This window comes from Euleptes europaea, chromosome 10 (genome assembly GCF_029931775.1).
Source record: "Euleptes europaea isolate rEulEur1 chromosome 10, rEulEur1.hap1, whole genome shotgun sequence".
NCBI lineage: Eukaryota > Metazoa > Chordata > Lepidosauria > Squamata > Sphaerodactylidae > Euleptes > Euleptes europaea.
The window spans coordinates 67,868,183-67,892,977 of record NC_079321.1 but is presented as its reverse complement, the minus strand read 5'-3'; the positions used below and the strand labels follow the sequence as shown (position 1 = coordinate 67,892,977).

The following is a 24,795-nucleotide window of genomic DNA, read 5'->3' as shown; positions in this document are numbered from 1 at the left end:
GCCTTTCAACTAGTCAAAAATCCATCTAATTAATGAAAATACTTTCACACAGGAATAATGAGATAACTTATAAAGTCGCCAAATACACAAGGCTAGGTATTAAGCATAGAAGCACTTGGCATAATTCTGAAAGGAAAGTGGAATAAATCACTGAATGGGTAATATTAAGTAAATATTTAACTTTATTGTAAACATTTTATCATAAATAGTGTTTTATGAAGAGATGTATTGCTGTATTTTATCATTTTTGATCATGTTACTTATTTTGAACATTTGCTTTGCTGGTCAAGGACCATAATAAATTAAATTAAATTGTAATTGTAACAGGATACATTAAATGATGCAAAATTCCATAGCAGAATCCTAGTTTCAGCAAGGTATACACAGTAGTATAGACCACAGTCCCTAATAATTTTTTCTAAGTAAACTTTGCGAACCATTTAGTACAGTGCAGAAAAGTGTACTATTGCCTGTGCAGAAAAGTGAATAATTTCATTTTGCATAATATGTGGAAAGCCAAGAAAGTGGGAGCCTTCCTAACCTTCTCAGGCAAGACATTTCTTAAGGTGTGGCCACAATGGAGAAGGCACGTGTACAGGCAGTTGTTGATTTTGCCAGTTTGCAGGTTGGCACCTGCAGAAGACCCTGCTCCTATGAGCAAAGCTCTTGTGAAAGAGTGTAGGGGGAGAGACAATCTCGTAGATATGAGGGTCCAGGGCTCTTTGTATGTGGTGGCTAATATAGCTAATGTCTTAAATTGAGCCCAGTAATTGATGTGCAGCCAGTGAAGTGCCTACAGGATGGGAGTAATATGTATGCTCCAGCTTGTTCCCAATAATAGTGGAAACTGGAGTTCCCAAATTGACTTTAAAGGGAGACCATTGTACAGTGCATTACAGTAGTCCAGTCTTGATTCTGCTGTGGCATGGATCCAGGTGGCCAGATCAGGCATATCAAAGTAAGGGGACATATTTTGGACAAGGCTGAGTTAGAAGAAAGCCCTGACCTGGATGGCCCAGGCTAGCATGATCTTGTCAGATCTCAGAAGCTAAGAAGGGTCAGCCCTGGTTAGTATTTGTATGGGAGACCACCAAGGAATACCAGGGTTGCTGTGCAGAGGAAGGCACTGGCAAACCACCTCTGTTAGTCTCTTGCCATGAAAACCCCAAAAAGGGGTCGCCATAAGTCAGCTGTGACTTGACGGCACTCTACAGACAGTTAGAAGAAAGCCTTTTTTGCAACTGCATTAACTTGCTTCTCCAGTAATCACATTGGGTCCATTATAACTCCAAGGCTCTTTACTGAGTCAACAGAAGTCAGCTGAATGCAATCAGAAGTGGGGAACACGATGTCCTCCTAGATCTTTGCCTTCCCAGCCAGCATTACCTCTGTCTTTTCAGGGTTTCATTTAAATTTGTTCACAGCCACTTGACCACAGCAGCCAGGCAGTGATTTAGTATTTGGATGCAGTTATAGATATACAGATATATTCTTATCCATATATATATGGGAATATATATATATATTCCTTTGTGGTTCAAGGTGGATTATAAATCTGAATTGACAACATTCCAGTTACAATAAAAAAACCCAATAATCCCTCCCCTCCCAAATGCCAGAAACATATATGCCATTAAAAGCCCTAGCAAATAAAATGGCCTTCCATCACCTTTTAAAGTGGCTCTTTCATGCGTCTTAAGATGGTATAATTGAGATATAGGTCCATTCACAGGTTGCTAGGGCTGGGACATTCCAAGTGAAACTACATTCAAAATTACCTTCAAACAGATTACATTGACACATATGGTAGTAGAGACTACTCTGGATTCTGGGGAACATTGGAAGGACTCTTGACAGTCTGATAATGTGGGCAAAAATCCATTTATCCCCTCTTTGAAATGCAAAAAGCAATATTTCTTATATAAGCTGATACTTGCATATTCCAGTGAAATTGAAGGATTAAAAGAATAATTAGGACTCTGGGTCGCAATGGTATTCAGTTCACATCTCAGCCCTTAACAATCTGTTAAATGAGAGAGCTTAACAGAGGCAGAATTACTGACTTTCTTTTAAGTTTGGTAATTGCAAATGCGAAATGAACATCATTCTGCTGACATGGTGCCAGAGGACATCTCGAGCTAACGGAAGGGTTGTGAGCTATGATAAATAATGTATGTACAATATCAAAAGCTGAATGAGATACAGAAATGGAGAGCCCATTTCAAAATTTGGAATTTGCTCAAAGCATTTCCCACAGTGAATCTCAAGAGGATGAGTACCAATCAGTATTAAGCTCTAAAACTGTGTATAATTCATAAATTTCCACTTATTTTATTCATGTGTGTGTGTGTAAAGTGCTGTCAAGTCACAGCTGACTTATGGCGACTCCTTATGCGGTTTTCAAGGCAAGAGACTAACGGAGGTAGGGTGGTTTGCCAGTGCCTTCCTCTGCACAACAACCCTGGACTTCCTTGGTGGTCTCCCATCCAAATACTAACCAGGGCTGACCCCGCTTAGCTTTTGAAATCTGATGAAATCGGGCTAGCCTGGGCCATCCAGGTCAGGGCCTTTTTATTCATAGCTCTTTGCATTTTATGGATAAAGAAGGAAACAAAAGAGACAACAACACAATTAGGAGCCAGTTTTGTGAAAAAACTGTTCACAAACAAACAGAGTATTGCGTAAGCCCACCCATTAGTTTGGATTCACTGGGGAAACATATTGAGTTTAAACAGAAAATAGTCATCCTATAGGGAGAAAATAGTCCATAGAACTTCTCAAGAACAGTCCTGCAAACACTCATCTTCGCTGTCACTTTCCATCAGCAGCTGACACTGCTGCAGCCGGGCATGCACTACGCCTTTGGTTCTGCAGTTCTGATCTCAGTCGTCTTCAGCGGGATTCCAAGCATGCTGGTAACCCTGGAGAGCTGGGGCCCAGGGGCTGAGCAACTGCCTCAGGGTCAAGGGGTGGAGGTTCTTCTGAGCCAACTGTTCGCTGCACCTCCTGGAGTGCCTGCACTTGGTCTCCCTGGTGGTTGTCCGTTGTCGGCTGTGGGTTTGCTGTACGGGGTCCCCCTTCTTCTGTGGAGTCCTCACTGTTGCTGAGCTCAGGCTTGGCCATCACAATTTATTGGGCCCATTTTTTTCAGTAAATCCAGAATAAGCCAAATACCCATAATGGTAAAGGTGTATTTGGCTTTATTTCCAGGTTTCCAAAAAAAAAATCAGGTCCAGTATAGTCTATGGAATTTTATTTCAAGGCTCCCAGGGGTGGGGGGCGTTTTTTGAGGTAGAGTCCCCAAATTTGCAACATAGCTGCAAGGGACTCTTCTTAGATGGACATCAAAGTTTGGTGAAGTTTGGGATAGGGAGTCCACTTTTATGGGTCCACTTTTACTGGCTCCTCAAAATCTGGGGGCTCTGTAAGTATCTGAGGCGCATAGCATGATGTCCATGCAAATTAGCTTCCATACTGAGGAAAATGGCTTAAATGCAAGAAAGATAAGGCACAGAAAACACTTATTTTGGTGGTAAATGACATCCTGTGAACAATCTTTTATTATAGTCATCAAAAATCTTATTTCAAGAGATGGTCACGGTGTGGAGAAACGAAGCCTCTACTCGGAGCAGGTTTTCATGGGGGGGGTGATATCTGAGCCAGCCGAAGTCTCGACCAAGGTTGTTCTTCTGAAGGAGATTGCTCATCCATGTAGGTGAGTAGTCTTCAGAAGCCAGATCAGCAGCTGTTGAAGCTGGTGTTTTTTAGTTGGAGAGTATATCCCTCCGGATGGGACTGGGTGAGCCCCGTCTTTTAAATGACCCTTCTGCTATCCAGATTAATCCACTGAAGGGTGATGGATAGTTTGGTCTGACCAATTTGGCTCCGATTACACATCCCCTATTGCAAAAAGGCCCCAACTGTGGGGCCTAACAAAACCAGTCAAAGATAGAAAAATAGGAGAAGGCACAGAGCCGTGCATCTAAGCAAAGGTGAATGGCTGAAACCCGATAAAGCCAAATAGATATTTGGCTTTATCAGGTTTCAGCCATTCACCTTTTGGGGAATCGCCTATTCACCTTTGGGCAGATTCCCGGGTTTGGTATTCAGCTGAAACAAAACCCAAATTTTGCCAAAATGGCTAATTTCGGGTTTATTTTCGGTTCAGGTTTACCAATATGCACAGCCCTAATTCCCATGTAGCAAAATGTAGTCTGTGTTTATGTCAAACTGGTTGTGTGCTAATCACTGTGATATATTTTTTTTAAAGAGAAACAGGAAAAAACTCGTTGACATCTCATCCATATATCACCAGCCTTGGTCTATCGATTTCCCTAGCATTCCCTGTCAGAAGAAACAAGAGGCATAAGCTGTGGCTCGGGGCCAGTCTGAGGTTTTCATGGGGCCTGGGCGACAGCATAACCAGGCTCTTTCCCCCTTTGGTACAGCCCCATTGTCCTCTAACCACACCCTTTCCATTTGTCCCCTCCTCTTTCTTCTTTAACCATTCCCTTTTCCATTTCAGTTTTCTTACTCTGGTAAAGAGGCATTATATAAAATGTTGCTTTCTTGGTTACATTTTATTACTTTGTATAAAACCAGAGAGAAAATACTTTAGGCCACTTCCCAGAGTTTTGTTGTCCGGGGTGTCGGGGGGGGGGGGAATAAATGCAATGTAATATTCCAAAAAAATTCCTTTCCCAGGACAGAACTGGCTGCAACATGCACCAATACAAAATTCCAGTTGTGGGGGGAGAGAATGCCTGAGGATTTTTCTCTAGAACAATGTTTTGCACTCCTTTAGGTACCATCATCATAGCATTGGCCATAGATATTAGAAAACAAAAGATCCATACGTTCCTGTTCCCTTGTCCAACACAATGCTTGTAAGACCTTTTCCTGTTGTCTTTGTATCATGCAGACGTTCCAAAAAGTTCTCCTTGATGTCACCCATTTCCTGTTACAAGGAGAGGGTGTGTGTGAACAGCAGGCAAATTGTCCCTTGATACCCTGGTAAGAGTTTAGCATCCATCACCATAAAGTGATAAAGTGGCCATTGTTCCCTTTAGTACAGTGTGAGATTTGCAGTGTGAGAAAAGACGCTGGCATAAACTGTGCCTAACAATCAACACTACAGTGTATAGAGAACCATGCCTTGAAATTCACCACCCTTTCAGATTAAGGGATACTGCTTGGTAGTCATCAGGCTGAGAGGCATTTTAACCAATAGGAAAAAGGATATGCTCTTCAGGGTCGACCACTGTTAGGGGCTCACTCCCACAAGCAGCAGTTCCACTTCCCCCAGTTGCCTGCTCCTTTTCCTCCCCCCCTTCATGTGAAAGGGTGGCATTGCATGCAGCTGAAACAGACCCTGCTACTCCCTGCTGCATTTGCATGTGCACTGGCCAGTAGGATGGAGGGGGTAAATTGAGCCTGCACAGCCTCATGCTTTTGTTAAACAACTCTGTAGTGCTTTATTTGATGCAGAATTAAGAAGGTAAGTCCCCCCCTCCATCTTCTCCATTTTCACAGGGCTGTAGGCAACTCTAGGATAAGTTTCCAGTTTCCCAATCCTAATTCTGTGTGCATGTGTGTGTGTGTATTATATATATATATATATATATATATATATATATATATATATATATATATATATATATATATATAACTTGCAACAGTGTGGTGCAGGGGTTAGAATATGAGACTTTAATCAGAGAAGACCAGGTTCAAATTCCCTCTCATCTCTAGGGTTGACTACCCTATCTACACACCACTGTAAATGTATTAGTCTGGATCCTATTCTCCTAGACTCTACTGGCATGTATGGCGTGAGGCTCCACCCTCATTGGCGCTGCTCCCTGGCCTGGTGCCACTCTACTTCCCCAGGGTCTCTCTAGGCCTTAGATTAGGAAGGGGGGGTACAAGGTTGGTCATGAAGACAAATAATTCTAAAATCCAAGAAAAACTTCTTATGACAAAGGGCCTGCCTGATTTTGGCAAAATCCATAGAAATTGCCCGAAGGGTAGAAAGTGCTCTCCACCATGTGAAATCATTGTCCTCCTGATAAGTAACCCTGAATCAGTGGACGTTCAGGCTGTTCAGAACAGAAATGTTAGCAACGTATCTTCAGAGAAAACACCAGATAATATATCTCCTTTGCAACCACAGTGTACCTATCATTGCTTCTGGTGTGACAGTCCTAGCCACAACGTTTTTTATCCCCCCTTCAGGGTGTCCTGCAAAGGTAGCAACATGCAAGACGTGCAATAAAAGGATATTTTTCTATAATCAGTAAGTCTACAGTTAACAGTGTCTCATAAATTGCCACTGAGGAGAATGGGTACAGTAATCCTTCTGACCAAGTTTTCATGTAACCCAAGCTTATCCTTCTCCATATTGTCTGGTGTGAGTAAATGACCATGAGATCAAGATGCTAGTAGAATCTGGGTTCCCATATTCCTCGTACTCAGTGCTACTTGCTGCTAATTGCCCATTACTGCACTCTTCAGATATATGCTCAGGAGGTTATGGTGAATCACCCACTTCTATCAAAGGTATATTTAGTGCTAATCTTCAGTACAAAGTTGTAAGGCTCATGGAAAGGTATATGTAACCCTAAAAGGAGTTTCCATACTAGGCTGGAGTCATCAGAGAGATCTCCACATTATTCTGGAATCTTATTATTCTGCCCTACAAACTATGGAAAGTTCACACATTGATATTCACTGATAATCTTGGGATGTCCAGAAAGTTCAAGTACAAGATTAAGCTTAAAGAAAATGCTAAACCAGTACAGCATAAAGTAAGAAATAGACAACCACTCAAGGAAGAGATTATTTAATAGTGCAAAGCTGATACACTTGAACCTGTTGATTCCTCAGAGTGGGTTTCTCTTATTGGTTAAGTCAGGAAGGCCAATGGATCAATTTGTATGTGTGTGGGCTTGAGAGACCTCTGCCCAGTATCTACAAAATGCTCACTCTCCAAGATGCCCAGGTCTTTACCACTGTGGATTTATCCTCTGCTTACTGCCAGATTCCTTTAGTAGAAGAACCCCATTAGTATACACATCACATCAGAAGGCTTTTTCCAATATAAATGGATGCCTTTTGGGTTGACTTCCACAGCATCTGTTTTCCAAAGAATGATGCATGCAATATTTGGATATACCAGAAGTGTTGCATACTTCCAAGATGACTTTCTGGTATATGGCAGAGATCAGTCTGAACATAATGCTGTTCTTAAAGGAGTTATAGAAAAGCTTCAGCAACATGGACTTACCATCAGCAATGATAAATGCCAATTTTGGTCAGACTCTGTGACTTACCTAGGACATATTGTGTCACAGAAGGACATACTGCCAAAATCAGATGTAGTAAAAGTCATTCAAGAAGCACCAGAACCAGACAAGGACAAACTTCAATCTTTTCATAATGGGGTACAACTAATCTCTGCTGAAATACAAATGTATCTTCATACCAATGTTAGTATATGCAAAACTATTTACATCACCCAAGAGCAAGTGGCCTTGCTGAAAGGATGAACAGATTAGTAAGAGTATCTACAGCTTGCCAGGAAGCAAAGAAAACCACAGCCAGCAGCTTTTCAGGAAACGCTGTTTGCTTACAGGACTATTCCATACTCATGATAAGTTAACACCCTTTGAATTGCTGAGAGAATTGAAGGCTAATGCAATTAACTACTAGCTCAAGACTCTTCTTTTTCTGCAAATCACCTGATACAGCTCTTTCTGAACATGTTAAGAAATAAACAAGGTAAGTATAATCAGTACGTTGATCACAAGTTTAAAATTGGATACTTAGTTTATGTCCAACTACCATACAGGGACAGAAAGGATCAGTTCAGATAATCAAGCTCATTGCAGATAACAGGCATCCAAGGGGGTTCTGCTGTCCTCAAGGACAAAATAAAAAATGGAACATCTCAACATTGTCCAAGGTCCAGCAGGAAGCACATGAAGAGGATGCTGACTCTTCTTTTGTATTAGAAAACCTGATTGCTGAAGAAGAATAACACAAAATACCAGAGTTTATTCTACCACCCACTCCTTCTTTTGTTGCTTCACTAACAAGAAGGAACACAAGACAAAGACAGCCTAAAAAGACTGAGAATTTTGTAACTGACCTTTGATTCGGGTTACCGATTCCTTTTTAGTTTATTTTAAAGAATGGGGAGGGGGTTATGTTTTAATTTTGCAAGTTATTTCATTGATGATATTTAGAAGTGTATTCCATTATGGAGACCATAGCGTGTTGCTAGGCAGACTAACCCCCTCTATACTGAAAGAGAAAGGAGAGTAGGAGAAAAAAGAAAGATGGAGGAGAAAGTAGGGCAAGGGTTAGTAAGAGGGATAGAAGAATAAAACCTGACATTAAGAACTTTACCTTGTGTTATCTCCTTGCCTGCATTAAGCTACCAACAAAATCCGTTCCCTTTTTGTCTCCTTGATGTTTCAAGCTAGTTAACCTAAATCAGCTTCTCTTGCTTGCTTCATTGGACTGAAGTTTTAATTAGTATGGACCAGAACCTTGAGACCATAATGTGCTGCCCCAAATAGTCGCATAGATACTACTTTGCTATTTCTGCAATTGTTCTAAGGGCCCAAATTTTTTAAAAGCTTGGGAGGGGGGAGGAGTTAAAATACAGTCAGATAACACTTCTGTACCTTAATTGATCCTGCTGTCATATCATTTTTAAGCACCACATTGTAGCCTGTGACAAGTGAAGGCACCAGACAGAAAACAGTATTCTGAATCTCATATTTTGAAATGTTCACTAAAATGCACTCTTGCTTGGTTGCTTAAGAAAGTAAAATAACCTGATTCTTCCTACACACACACACACTCAGTGGAGTATACTTCTCATAATGTTGACTTATCTGTGTATAGTCTAAGAAACTGGGTGAGTCCCAAAGCCTTGCTGCTGTTTTACCAAGCTTTGTTCATCTGCATTGTGCACGTGGCTTTGCTGTACAACAAGCCTTCTCCTGTACTATCTGTTTTCCCCCTGCATACCTCCATTATTGCAAGCTGGTTCTTCTGTGAGTGCTCTTTTGTTATGCACCTGCACATTGTGATATGCCTGCATTACTCTCCAACATTATTTTTATTCTAGTACAATATTGATCCTATAAAGAGGCAGTTTGTTTATATTACTGATGCATTGTTGAGAATCCCAATTTGCTTTCCTGCTAAACATGTTTGTGCACGTGGCAAATTTGGGCATTTCTGTTTTATCCCTTCCTATATGAGTGCTATTTCTAGGCTGACTGGCCAGGTCTTCACAGTTAGTGCAATTGTAGCTGTAATGTAGATTTAAAGCACATTTCCAACATGAATGATTTTGCTGTCAGTTTCCTCCTCAGCTGCTTGCATAACACATTAACATTTTCAAGTTTTACTGACTTTCAGTGTTTTCATGTTTTATTGAATTTCAGCATAACTATCTATTTATCTATGCTCTAATAGGAGGCCAGTGAGATTGAAACAGCTCTTAAGTTTTAATTATTCTGAGGCCTTCTGTCTTCCTGATTCTATGAACCGTGACATGTCCATATGTTCTATTATTCTTTGTACAGTCAGTTCTACTTGTTTGACAGTGTCCGTCAAAATTCAGCACCAGATGAGTAAGTAAAACTGAACCATACAGACTTGGGGGTAACAACAACAACGTGTTACCCCTGTACAGAGTCAATTATACCCACCTGTGAGTTTAGGATGTCAACAGTTCACTACAGCACAACACTCTTGAAGTATAGACAACTATCCTTGTTTGTATCCATGGACTTATGAGCTTATATTTTCAGAAGGAAACCAGCAGGTTGCACAACTGTTTTCAGGGCAGTGAGTTGCCTATTGGGAGTAAAAGTACTAGACCGGCCCAAACTGGTGCTATTGTATATATCCAGGCTGCCAGTCAAGACCCTTTTCACAGCCTTGCTATCTGTGCTCCTGCCTATAGAGGTAAGGCTGGGGACCATAAGAGACAGGGCTTCTTCAGTTGTGGCACTGCACCTTTAGCATGCCAGGCTGTTAACTAAAAGGTTTGGTATTTTAGCTTGAGGACCATTTTAGGAGGATCATTTTAAACTGCTAAATGATTTATGCTGTTTTTTGTGCTCTGGTTGGGTTTTGAATGGCTTGTAAATATTACAGTTGTGTCATGTTTTACTTTGAGAGCTGCCTTGAGCAAATATTTGGAGAGTCAGTATATGCATTTTGTAAATAAATAAATAATATATTGAACTCTTCCAAATCTCTTAGCTTTTATTTCATGGGAATCAAAATATTGCCCTTTTCAGCTGATTTCCCAAAGAAACACTTGCAAGGTCCTAAGTATGGAAGCCTCTTCAGAGGATTTGTTCTGTATTTGGTTATATAAGAAGTTGAACACAAGGCACAAACCATGTAGGACTTGGGCTTGCCTGCCTGAATCTTCAAAACCCGATCAGTGAGGATTGCTAAAGGCCGAGTCAGCCACCATACATGGCTGATAGGATGTTTATGATTGAGTCACAAACTATAGAATGAAGTGCTGTCTCTTTAGAAAGATAACTCTTATTCAAAACCCCAATCCAACCAGTTTTCACACAAGTTCTGTCATGCAAAGGAACCTAACTCATTTTGGGTTTTGTTTGTTTTGCAGGGGAAAATGTTTATTAATACGCTATATTATATACATAGGCACAGTCACTATATTTTTACAAGAAATATTTCTTTGCAATTGTGACGCATCATATCCTTTCTTTAAATTCGTCAGTTTGATAGGAGAAAGATTTCTGAAATCTATGGAACCTAACTCATTTTGTAGTTCACAGTGTTGCAAATGTACTGGAGTAGCTTTCTGTACTATATATGTATTGCCAGTATACATTGGTCAACATGTGACCCCTACTGGTTGCAAGAATTCTGTACTAATAATGCTTTGTAATGATACCTGTTTGCTGCAATATTAATCACTATTTCATTTCTAAAAATGGTGACACTTTCATTTCATAGTGTAAAATCTTTATAATGATATTTATCCACATCATAATTCTGTCATGAAAAGTCAGTGATTGTTCTGACTTACTTCAGTGTGATCTAAAAATGTGTACATGTCTGCCTATGCCAATATGCATCTTAATGTAATAGCTTCCCCGCTGTGTGTAGGGACATGATAATGGAACAGTGGAACAGTGGAAAATGCACTCTGAGCATCCCTACATTTTAAACAAGTGTCTTAAACATATTGAACACATACGTCCAAATTTAGCCAAAACCAGTGAGGAGAGTTAGCAAGTTTCTCTGTGTAACTGCTTCTAGAGACTAACAGTGCATTCCTGATTTCTGAGGAAAGTCCTCAGGAGGCCAGGAAGAGGCTGTGCTGGTGTTGGGATCCCTCACACTGGCGTCGGGGCTACTTACACCCAACGCTGGCGGAAAGGCCCGGACACCAGTTTCCTGGCACTGCCATGGCAGTGCCACCCCAGGATGCTGATGGGGCCTTCCGCCGGGATCCCACTGGTGTAAAGTCCCATGCCGACATTCCGGTGGGCATTCCAGTGTCCCTGGGGGCATTCCCAGGGTGTGCCGGGGGGAGGCTGACTCCTTTCAGCCCGGCACACTGGCAGCGAGAAGTTCTGCACCTACTTTTTACCAGGCACAGCCTTGCTGTTCTCCATGGGACAGAAATCCCCATTTAAAATTTTAAAAGCCTTTATGTTTTCGGTGCCCGGGAAATGGGTTAGGAGGCGCCGCAGCAGCGCCTCCTCCCCACCGTCCCCGGTCGCTGACAGCCCAGGAATGGGCTTTTAAACACATAATGCAACATTAGACTATTACATAGTTAGAACAATTTTCTGATATGCTATATTATTATTAGGATTATTAATTATTATGCTACCGAGTATTCAGTATTGTAATATAGCTGCTGGAGATTCATAAATGGACACCTAGACTTCCACAGTTTTATGTTCTGTTAATCACAGTTAATAGTGTTAACAAGTATGGGTTATCCTGCGGCAGTCTGCCAATATAAGATATTAAAACCTAGAAGCTGTGAAATAATCCATTGTTAAGATAGCCTTTATCTATATACAAGACTATAGATACTCAGCTGCCATTGTTTAGTGTTTACACAACCATTTACGTTTGCACAACCATTTTGCATTTTTACATTGATGCTACTTGTATGTAAAAAACTCTATATCATTTGCAGATGGAATAAGTTCCTGTTATCCAAGTTATGTCATCTATGAATACATTAAAACAGTCTCCACAACTTGCTTCTGTTTTCTCATGATCAAAATAGTCAGTTTATTCTTACCATTTGTTATCCTTTCTACAAGAGAGCAGTAGTGATGCTGTAATAGTGGTTAGAGAATTGGCTTTGGTTGTGGGAGATCCAGGTCTGTCTCCCTACTTTGCCATTGAACGTCACTGGCTGATCTTGGGCAGGACTCTCTCTCTCACCTCACAGGGTGGTGGTGGCGAAGATAAAACTTATTTTGTTCTGCCTTTAACTAATTGTGGTAGCCATCCTCAGCATTTCTCTCTCAAAAAGGTCACTACCCCACCCCTCTCCAGCTACTGGGATTTAAGTGCAAGTTTTTAAAAGTTGTGAAAGGCTTTAGTGTACTCCTGGCTTTGTGACGTGACATGAATTTTATTGCTGGTTTTATTGCAATAAATTATTAGATTTTTATCTTGTAAAACAACTTGTGTCTCTGGCCTAGGTAAAAAGCAAGGTATGAATGAGTTTAATATTTAAAAAGAACCACTGAACCAAAAGGAAGGAACTAGGTACAGAATGCTGAGCCCATGAGCTCCAAGACGATTCTGAGAAGTCAGCAAATTTATTAAATTCAGTCATTGACCAGCATATTCTGAGAAATCATTATTCTGTTCAGCCCTCCTTTACTAACCCTCTAACACAGGTGTCTCCAACCTTTTTGAGCCTGTGGTGGGCACAACCACACAATGGCTGCTTCAGAAGGTGGAGCCAACAACAAAAAGGCTGACATGGGAGGTGGAGCCACACACACAGAGGAAGCTCAAGTGTAGGGGATATGGGAGATGATTAAATAAAATACACTGTGGAAGAGAATAAAATCAACACTGTGGTGGCAGATGCCATGGTTACAATGTTATTTTATGAGTACCAGTGTGGTATAGTGGTTCAAGGGTTCAATTAAGAACTGGGAAACCCAGGATCAAATCCCACTCTGCCATGGAAACCTTGCTGGGTGACCTTGGGCCAGTCACACATTTTCAGCCTAACCTACCTCACAATGTTGTTGAGAGGATAAAAAGAAGGAACGCAGAACTATGTAAACTGCTTTGGGTTCCCGTTGGAAAGAAAGGCACCATATAAATAAAGTAAATAAATAAAAACCTCACAGTTGCTGGGTTGGGGACCCCTACTTTGAAACATCATATCACATCTTTCCATAATCTTCCCAATCTGCTTTTATATTAACTAGTCTGCAGTTTTTTTCCCCCATATGAAACCTCTGATTGAAGAAAAAGTCCTCTGGTGTTGTGGGTATTTGCTAATCTTCTGATCTAATTTGAGGTCTTGAATAAGTACACCAGTAGTTCTGTAATTTCTTATTTGACAGTTTTTAGGAGAATACCATCTGGGACTGATAAATTATTATTTCATAGTTCATCGTGCCTTTCCTCGGTGCCTTCTTCTTACACAGCAGTTTATGATGGTTCTTCAGATTTATCACCTTAATAAGAAAAGAGGAGCTCAGGTGTGGGAATTTTCCCAACTTCTGCGCCATGAAGATAGTTGCAGATAATTCATGCAGTGTCTCAGGAATCTGCCCTGGGTAGTCCTTTTCTCTTTTCATGCTCGTATAGTTTCTTGCTTCTGATGTATAATGAACTCCTCTTATATTAGACATGTTACCAGGAAGTCTGATGTAAAAGGAGGGCAAAACACCTTTGTGTAAGGGCCCTGATAAAATACCATCCTGCACTAGTTAATAACAAAGACTTGTCTGTAGTATTAATTAGGGGTGTGCATTTTTTTCTTTTCCTTGAATACCAATTCTTGTTTTGAGAAGATTTTAAATCACTCACTGCCCTCTCTAGAATACTGACACACAAAACAATTGTAGTATACAATTTTAGTCACAATTTGTACAGGTAATTAGCCACTGGGGGACTACACTAGTGCCCATGGCCCATGAATCTTCCTTTTGTCTTTTTGTCAATATCTGTATTTACAATAATGGTTCTTGATCACTCAGGGTTCTCAGAGCTGATTCATACATTACACTGAAACGAAGCATAACATGGCAAAACCCATTTCCACATAGGGAATCAGCAGAGATGCTTGATGGATATTCTAGTCTTACCACACAGACCAGAGCTATCACATAGCAAAATTTAATGCCAGGGTTAGCAGCAAATATAATTCATGGGATTATTCCTTCAAATGATAATCCCTTGGGGCATAAGTAGAGCAGCCTCATGGAACACCAGCAACGGGAAAGAGGTTTTTGAGAGCAACTATATCTCTACCATAGTAAATGAATCCCGGGGGGGGGGGGATCTGTGTTAGTCCATTACAGCCAAAACAACAAAGAGTCTTGTGGCACCTTAAGGGCTATCAAATTTATTTTGGCATAAACTTTCATGAGCCAGAGCCCATGTTGGCAATGGCAGATGGAAAAATATGAACTGGCTTTCAGTCTTTGTAGGGATGAATGGCATGGGTAAGTCAAGGGAAAATGTCATCAGAATAGGGATGCCAGGTCCTTCTTCGCCACCAGTGGGAGGTTTTTGGGGTGGAGCTTGAAGAGTGCGGGATTTGGGGAGGAGAGGGACTTCAATGCCATTTGTATTGCCAAATTAGCTATTTTTTTTCCAGGTGAACTGATCTCTTATCAGCTGGAGATCAGTTGTAATAGCAGGAGATCTCTAGCTAGTACCTGGAGGTTGGCAACCCTACATCAGAACCTCCCTCGGGTAAATAATGCCCTGAAAAATGGGCCAACTTTCCTATGAAACTTGTTTTTTTCTCATATTTTAGAACTTGCATACTGAAACAAAAATAAGAATCTATCAGTGTTCCATGGGACTGTAAAGTACTTTGAAAGATGTAAATAAGGACACAAAAGGATTTTGGAAAAATTAGTTGTTTGTTTTTATTTAGTACATTTATATCTTGCCTTTCTTCCATTATGGAAGACATTCAGGCACAGATCAGAACTAGAGCAGCTTTGTTTATGTGTCTTCCAACCATACCCACTGCCCTAGGTTCATTTCCCTTTAGCACTATCAATCAAACACAACAATATATAGGGTTGCCAATTTCCAGATGGTGTCTGGAGATCTCCCGCTATTACGACTGATCTCCAGGCGACAGAGATCAATTCCCCTGGGGGAAATGGCTGCTTTGGCAATTGGACTCTATGGCTCCACCCCTAAAATCTCCAGGTATTTCCCAACCTGCAGCTGGCAACACTAGCTATATGTGGAAAACCACACAGACCCTGCAGCCTTATTTCCCAACCTAATCAAGATGCACATGAAATGTAGGATAGCAAGCATGAGAAAATGTGTGTGTGTGTGTGTTAAGTGCCGTCAAGTCGCTTCCGACTCACGGCGACCCTATGAATGAAAGTCCTCCAGAATGTCCTGTCTTGGACAGCCTTGCTCAGATCTTGCAAATTGAAGGCTGTGGCTTCCTTTATTGAGTCAATCCATCTCTTGTTGGGTCTTCCTCTTTTCCTAGATTTTCTGAGAAATTCCCATCGTTCCCTAATGAGGCCTTTCTAGGTTTTTGATATCTATGGGTCCAATCCGATGCTCTCTAACAGGTTTTGAAATTGGAGCCTGCGTGTGTGCAGCAGAATCTGGATACATTTCCTCATATTTCTTTTGCTATATCTGTATAATTGCCTATAAAACACTGTTCAGTGTCTTTAGCACACTGTACTTTAAAATAGGGGTCCCTTGGCTGGACCCATGGACTACTGTTCCTGGCACCCACCAGGTATTTTTAGAAATGGGCAGGTCTTTTCCCAACCGGGCTTCTCTTTGGCCAGTGGAGAGCTGATTGGTTGTGCAGATTTTTAAAAATGTTGCCACCCCAACACAATAAACTTCACGGCATGACTGAAGGTAAACTGTGTGTATGCAAAATAAATTGTTTAAACAAAATGTTCATTTTAAAAACTATCCTGTTTAACAGAGCTTCTGACTGAAAGCCTGAAGAGTAATGGTTAGTGTTATGCGTAACCTCGCTCCCTGCCGTTTTGGGCTTAGCTCTGCCTCCTGTAGCAGCCATTGTTGGTTGTCTCCACCTCCTGCAGAAACCATTTTGTGGTTGCTCCCACCACCTTGTGCCAGAATTGCAAAGGTGTCCGAATTTCAAAGGCCAGCGTGGTGCGGTGGTGAAGAGCGGTGGTTTGGAGGGGGGGAGTCTGATTTGGAGAACCGGGTTTGCTTCCCCACTCCTCCACATGAGTGGTAGAGGCTACTCTGGTGAACTGGGTTTGTTTCCCCACTCCTACACATGAAGCCAGCTGCGTGACCTTGGGGAAGTTACAGCTCTGTTAGAGCTCTCTCAGCCCCACCTACCTCACAGGGTGTCTGTTGTGGGGAGGGGAAGAGAAAGTGATTGTAAGCCGGTTTGAGTCTCCCTTAAGTGGTAGAGAAAGTCGGCATATAAAAACCAGCTCTTCTTCTTCTTCTTTTAAAACTACACTTTATATTGTTTGTATAAACTATTTTGATGTGATTGTACAGGGATTATTTGATACAGAATTTAAATCGTTTCAGACTGATTTGCAATGCTGATTCTGTGACCTTAGACAGATCATGAGAGGGAGGGCATAAAGGTTTGCATCAGTGTTTGGCTCTCGTGGCCCTTTCTTTCATGCCCAGGGTAGTGCCGATCGCCACTTTGGGGTCAGAAAGCAATTTTCCTCCAGGCCCAATTGGCCAGGGATCCTGGAGGGTTCTGGTTTTTGACTTTGTTTTGGCCATCTTCTGGTCACTGGGGGTGTGGGGAGGAGGTAATTGTGAGTTTCCTGCCTTGTGCAGGGGGTTGGACTAGATGACCCTTGTGGTCCCTTCCAACTCTATGATACTATGATGGGAATGGAGTAGCAGGAATATTATTCTTTTTAAAGGGATTTATTTGCAAATATTTGGGGCAAAAAGTTTGTGTCTTATTTTCAAACATAAAAGGGGCTATTGGTATGGTACTGTGTGACCTTATAGTGTTCTTACATTTGTTTATACTCTCACTTTAAAAATGAACATTTTTCAAAGATGTTACAAATCCACATTTTTTAAGCTGTGAAGTGTAGCAGACAGTAAAGAAAGAACTCTAGTGGAATCTAAATTGCTTCAACCTGTTTATGTCAAAGTCTGCAGACATGATTGAATGTTTGCTCTCTCTCTCACACACACATACGTAAGTGGGGCAGAGAATTTATTTGAACTTCTTAACAGATCACATTCAGAAGTGACTCTTCCAATACTGGAATGCTTTAATTTGTGTTGAAGCTCAACATGTAACGATATTTACTTCAGATTGTAACCACTGTAATTTCCCACATCTTTTCATAAAGAGTTTAATTGGAATAATATTTAGCATTACAATAGCTACACATATTTTATATTAGTATATTTTCTTTTTTTCAGTGCAAATGCAGTGAAAATTCTGATGCTTCCACAACTGTGGGCAGAACTATGTATTATATGTAGCTGTATTATCCCCTTAGAGACCAACAAGACTTTCAGGGTATAAGCTTTCAAAGTTCCCTTGATCAGATTTATTGCATAGAGAGCTTTGACTCTTGAAAGCTTATTCCCCGAAATCGTGTTGGTCTCTACAGTGTTACTGGACATGAATCTGCCTCTTTTACTGCAGACCAGCATGGCTACCTTGCTGAAACTATAATCACCACTACTGTTTCTGTACTGCAGCCTTACTCAGATCCCTTGGATCTGGTTGTACTGGAAATTGCCACTACCAATTACACTCAGAATTTTACACCATGTGGAGAGGCTTCTTTGCTTTTCTTGTGAGCAAGGGTGCAAGAAAAGAGGGGGGAGGCTTTTCTTCATTAGACACAAGTTTGGGTTAATCACTTGTAGGAACTGATAGACTGCCTGTTAATAAACATGAGTGGTTTATATATTCTGGTCTCTGCAGACTGAAGAAGTCCTGAAGATTGATGGAGGGCCATGCTATTCAAACAGCAGGCGTTGCTGAGACAGAAGCTCCTTGTGCTGGGCAGCCTTGCTATTGGAAGTCTCCTATATCTAGTTGCCAGAGTTGGGAGCTTGGATAGGTAAGTCATTAAAGAAGGACATATGGGTAACATCCAAAATTACAAGTGGCTTTAGTTGGGGCTCCCCCTACCCATGACTTCCTCCTAGCTGCTGGAAATAATTGAAAAGGTTCCAGCACTTTATCTTACTATTAAAGTCCAAAAAGACAATCTGCTGTAGTATTGATTTTCATTGTTATTTCCTTTCTGTTAAAGAGTGGGGAAGGACATGGATAAACTGAAAGCGCTGCAGCTTGCCCAAGTGAATGCATTTCTGTATTCTGTGTGCCTTGCCAGTTGTTTTCAGAAGGAAACTAAAGCAGAATACAGTAACAATGTCATTATGGTAGCTCATTTTTGCCTGTGTGCATCGGCTGGCTGACCTCTAGTCTCAACAGTTATGATGTATTTATCTTTCTTCCTTTCTGAAATTTATGAGTGAGCAATTAATGTGCTACAGTGGTAGTTAACATTATGCATGAGCATGCAGAGTTAGCTTGTCAAGTTTGGAATCCTATTGCACATGAAAGATTGCTGCAAGGCTAGAGAATTTTAACTATGTTAATTACCGTATTTTTTGCTCCATAAGACGCACCTGATCATAAGACGCCCCCCCCCCCCCAGATGGCCGTCGGATCAGGGAATGCCGGCTCCGCCGTCCCGACGCGCCCAGCGGGCTCTGTGCGGCCCGCCCGCCTCCCAGCTGGCCGTCGGGGCGTGTAACGCCGGCTCGCACCGTCCCAACGCGCCCAGCTCTGTGCGCCTCGCCCGCCTCCCAGCGCGCCGTCCCAACGCGCCCAGCTCTGTGCGCCCTGCCCGCCTCTCAGCTGGCCGTCGGGGCGGGGAACGCCGGCTCGGGCCGTCCCCACGCACCCAGCTCTGTGCACCCCGCCTGCCTCCCAGCTGGCTGTCGGAGCGGGGAACGCCGGCTCGGGCCGTCCCCACGCACCCAGCTCTGTGCGCCCCACCCGCCTCCCAGCGCGCCGTCCTGACGCGCCCAGCTCTGTGTGCCCCGCCCGCCTCCCAGCTGGCCGGCAGGGGAACGCTGGCTTGTGTCGTTCCGGCGCGCCCAGCTGGCTGGCGGGAGGGGCGGGCGTCCCTCCGCCCGGCTCTGGGAATCCCGGACGGACCAGGCTAGGGTTCATAAGACGCACATTCACTCCATAAGACGCACAGACATTTCCCCTTACTTTTGAGGAGGAAAAAAGTGTGTCTTATGGGGCGAAAAATACGATAGTTATGGGGAGTGAAAGCGGCCTGGTATAGCCCCATCTCTTCAGATCTCGGAAGCTAAGCAAGGCCAGTGCTTAGGAAGGGAGACTACTAAGGAAGACTCTACAGACTTTGAAAGTCCTTTGCTGGGATCGCCATAAGTTGGCTGCAACTTGACAGCACTTGGTGCATATAAAGTGTCATAAAGTCTCAGCCAACTCCTGGTGACCCTGTAGGATTTTCAAGGTAAGAGACTAATAGAGGTGGTTTGCCAGTGCCTTCCTCTGCATAGCGACTCTGGAATTCCCTGATGGCACTTTAGACACACATAATTTGTCACAAGTTTCTGGAATTGAATATGCTGGACAAAGAGGATCTGTCTGGGAATGGGGACTTCAAGCAATAGGGCAGCTGTGGATGTAAAAGATCTGCACTTTTGACCAAGACCACAAACATACTCAACATGCTCTTTCTCACACATAAACAAATATTGGAGATATAGCAGTTTCTGTCATTATCAAGCAGAGTAAAGTTTCCTTCCTGACTCCAAGTACGGCAGAGTTGGGGGGAAGGGGTTAGTACTCAACCGCACACTATCCCAATTTTTTTTTCTTGTGACAATTCTTTGAGCTCCAAAAAATAGAAACAACTAAAAATGTGTGCAGGAGGTAGGGTGGGGTTAGGATGACTATATTTACACATCTTTATTTCTGAAATCTATGAATGGGCAACAAATGAACTACACTATGTATAACCCAAAAGATAATTGATTTCTTTAGCAGAATTTTTTTTTTTTTTAAGGAGAAGGACCACACAAACTAGGCCTTCATTTGCCTGGGCCTGTATTCAGAGCACCTGGCTTATGCCAGATTTCTCAATTACTCCTTTACCATGGAAGTGATGCCACTGGCTCCAGTGAATGTATATTAATTGTATATCAGTATGTAAATTGTGCTGTTAAACTGATGCTGACTGATCCTTTGATCGTAATAAATGTTAATTGATTGTATAAAAACCAGTCACACTTCTTTTTGCCACATAAATATTAAACTGGAGTCTTAAGACATGATGTTTAAAAGGGCGTTGGGTATGATGATGGAACCTGCTCCTTATCCAACCCAGTACAAGGAGCCGAGCCCAAGAAAACATTTGATATCAGTGGGATTTAGGAGACTGGCCAGTCCAGCTGCTGTGCCACAGATCCTGGCCAGAGAACTGGCTGCCGTAGGCCTTTGCCTCTTTGCCAGGGATTGCTTGTTCTTCCCATCAGTCACAGCAGTTTTGGTAATTACTGCATGTCAGCTGGTCCATGCATTCCAAAAGACTATCACAGCTCTCCGTGCTGCTGCACGAAGCGTCTGAGTTGTAGCTTGGGCTCTTAATTCCTCTGACAGAAGTAGCAACAAACTGCACATAACAATTCCTTTTATCACGCCAGATAGTCTGTAAAATGCTACTGGAGGCAAGCTTTTGAATTATACAGAACTGTCCTTCATACATAGATTCTCAGAAAACAATGAATAAAGTGATGCTTCACAGCTGGTATAATGTTTTTTCATTCATAGCAGTTTCCTTATGGATAGCAATAAAGAAAGCCCTATATGTGCTGAGAATATTTTAATCCTACACTAACACCGTACCACCAACTATCTGCAAAGCTTCAGACTTGAAACATGTGCAAAATAGCTACTACCAATTATACAATATGCAGTGCAAATTCCCTCTTAACTCCTGCAGGAATTTGTCCTGTGCCCTGAGGCATGAAGTTTAATTAACCTTATCACCAATCTACGTTTGCACAGTTACAATTTTATTAAATGGTCATAAAATTATCCAGATACAGTACTTGACTCCTTGAACTCCTAAAGTAGTGAATTCCCATAGGGCCTATTATTTAATATTGCTAATGGTGAAAAGGGTTTATCATTTTTGTTGTTGTTTTCAACAAGCTGTAAACAGTTTTATTCACTAGTGAATTCCATTCTGATTGTATCTGGTGACTCAGTAGCCATTGATTTCTCTTCCAGACTCAAAATACAAAAAGTAATACCTAATAAGCACCAATGGTGGCTTCCACCAACCTTTCTCAAGTTATTATCCCAAAGATGCCCCTCTTTGGAGTCCAGAAGTTTAGAAGACCCACCACATTTGTTTTTCAGAAAAAAAGGAGGGTACTGATTACTACCTCCATCTACATCTTCTTGTACCATCAAAAAACCACTCTAAACTAGGGTTATGAAAAAAAGTTTTGGTAAATTTCGAGTTCAGGTTTATTGGACCCAATTTTTTTTTTTGTAAACCTGAAATAAACCTAATACTTATTTCAGTAAATGGGTATTCAGCTTTATTTCCAGGTTTCCTGAAAAAAAATCTGATCCATTATAGTCTATGGGGATTTTTTCCCAAAGCTCCTGTGGGGGCATTTTTGGAGGTAGAGTCACCAAATTTGCAGCATAGCTGCAAGGGACTGTCCTTGATGGAAATCAAAGTTTGGTGACATTTGGGACAGGGGATCCAATTTTATGGGCCTGCAAAGGGGTCGTCCCCATCCTCCAGGCATTTGTGAGCCGAACTTTCAATTGGTTTTCAGGTTCAGAAGGTCAGTGTGGCCGAGGACTGGCAGAAAGAGCCGATTGGCAAGCTGGTGCCCCAAATCTGAGGGCCCCATTCATATCTGGAGCACATAGCATGATGTCCATGAAAATTAGCTTCCAAACTGAGGAAAATGACTTAAATGCAAGAGAAATAAGGCATGGAAAACATTTCTTTCGGTGGCAAATGACTTCCTGTGAAGTGTCCTTTATTTGAGTCATCAAAAATCTGATTTCAAGAGATGGTCACGGTGCAGGGTAATAAAGCCACTATTCAGGGCGTGTGGGACACGGAAGCTTGGGGTGGTGATATTTTTCTCCCAGTAAGCACCACAGCGAATTACAAAGCAATGTGTCAAGGGGCAGGGACTCAGATGCTTCCAGCTTCCTGCTTTCTCGGAGTTCTTTCTGAACAGAAGAAAGGATTTTTAAAACAATGCTTGGGAAGCTTGGGTTTCCACAGAGGGCGGGGGACTGGACATTTCTCTCATAGTAAATGCTACAGCCAATTACAAAGCAGTGTTTCAAGGGGCAGGGAGAGGCTTCTGGATTTGAGCTTAGTGACTTTTGCTGGTGCACGGCTATTTTGGAATCCACAAGAGAACAGTATGGGTTGAGTGAGCATGGAACCCCAAATAAAACTCCCATGCATAAACGACCCATGTCAAAGTAGGGGCTTTCCCGCATTCTCGTTTTCCTCACTTGTAAGTTCCTGTTTCTTTTTTTGGGGGGGGGGGGTTAGTTCTGGACATAAATCTGTGTGCTATTGAATTGACAACTAGAGAGAGCAAAAAAAAAAAAAGTAGAACCGGAAAAAACCCCCAAAGAAACAGGAACTTAGAAGTGAGAAAAATGAGACTGTGGAAAGGCCCTAGTTGTCTGATTGTTTTATTGGAAGCACAAATGTGGGTTAATATAAGGCTTTGGGGGATTTATGATGGAGTGACAAGGTGACCTATTTTCTATGCTCACATATGGGCAAGCAGGCAACCATTTTGCTGTTGTTTCACTTCTTACCACAAGGAACCCATATCTTACCATGCTAACAGGGTTGTGTGAATCATCTCACATTAACCTGTACTAGTGTTCTGCCTCCTTTTTTCAATATCTGTTTTGATCATTACAGACTGCAGCCCATTTGCCCTATTGATGGTCGGTTTGGACTCCATGGCCAAGATGAAATTCCACTCCGAGCTCTACAGTTTAAACGTGGTTTGCTACATGAGTTTCGGAAGGGCAATGTCAGCAAGGAGCAAATTCGACTTCACAGTTTGGTCCAACAGATCCCAAAGGCTATAATAATTGGGGTGAGGAAAGGAGGCACACGAGCTCTATTGGAGATGCTGAATCTCCACCCAGCAGTGGTCAAAGCTTCTCAAGAAATCCACTTCTTCGATAATGATGAGAATTATGCCAAGGGCATTGAATGGTACAGGAAAAAAATGCCATTTTCTTACCCTCATCAAATAACAATTGAGAAAAGTCCTGCATACTTTATCACAGAGGAGGTACCTGAAAGGATATATAAAATGAACTCATCCATCAAATTACTGATCATTGTCAGGGAACCCACAACAAGAGCTATTTCTGATTACACTCAGGTGCTGGAAGGGAAGGAACGGAAGAATAAAACCTACTACAAATTTGAGAAACTGGCAATTGATTCGAATACCTGTGAAGTCAACACTAAATACAAGGCAGTAAGAACCAGCATCTACACAAAACACCTGGAGAGGTGGTTAAAATATTTTCCCATTGAGCAGTTTCATATTGTTGATGGTGATCGTCTCATTACAGAACCACTGCCAGAACTCCAGCTGGTAGAGAAGTTCTTAAATCTTCCTCCAAGGATAAGTCAATATAATTTATATTTCAATGCCACCAGAGGGTTTTACTGCTTGCGATTTAACATTGTCTTTAACAAGTGCCTGGCGGGAAGCAAGGGACGCATCCATCCAGAGGTGGATTCCTCTGTCATTACCAAATTGCGCAAGTTCTTTCACCCTTTTAATCAGAAATTTTACCAGATCACAGGGAGGACCTTTAACTGGCCCTAAAGTAAATTTCATACAACACTGTGTGTTGCACCCAGAGATATGCAACCGTGTCTCTACTAGAGTAAAAATATGCACTTTTCATATACACAGCTATCAAAGTAACCCCTTTTCATGCATTCTTGTACATATGCAGTGTGTGACCAAATATATGATGGGATCAATTTTTATGCAGAGCAGTGAATAATAATAAAATTTACTCTGTGCATAATTGCATCATTTTATGCTATAAGATTAAATGAGAAGATGTCATTTAAAGAAACAAACTCAGCCATTCAGTTCAAAGGGTCAGTACTCTGCTCTGTAAAATGTTGCTACCAAATATATTTAAGGGAGAAGGCAGAATATCAGTTTAGCATTAACTGCAAAAATTCTATTCAGGTCATTATGGATACACATTGCTAGAAGAATATTGACCCTTTAAAAGAGTAGATCTGCACTTCAGACTTATACTGGTTGTTCCTGCTTTCCAGGGAATGTTTGGAACTAGACCCCGAGAATTTTGAGCACTGTCACCATCCTAGGATTCTTTGGGAATATGGTGACCATTAAAATGCTATAAAGCCAATATAAGTTGGCAATGTAGATTTATCCTAAGTTGTTCTATTGGAATTCTTTTCCTATTTTTTGAAAAGA

At 41.7% G+C, this 24,795-nt stretch overlaps 1 protein-coding gene across 1 annotated transcript in view; it reads left to right on the top strand.

Annotated features, from left to right (window-relative positions):
- HS3ST5 (heparan sulfate-glucosamine 3-sulfotransferase 5) overlaps positions 1–24,393 on the top strand; it is a 138,709-nt gene extending 114,316 nt beyond the window's left edge. The window contains exons 2-3 of the mRNA XM_056856666.1: positions 18,185–18,323; positions 23,232–24,393. Of these exons, the coding sequence (XP_056712644.1) occupies positions 18,217–18,323; positions 23,232–24,162 (1,038 nt within the window). The 5' untranslated portion in view covers positions 18,185–18,216 and the 3' untranslated portion in view covers positions 24,163–24,393. The remainder of the gene's footprint in view (positions 1–18,184; positions 18,324–23,231) is intronic.
- The last annotated feature ends 402 nt before the right edge of the window (positions 24,394–24,795 follow it).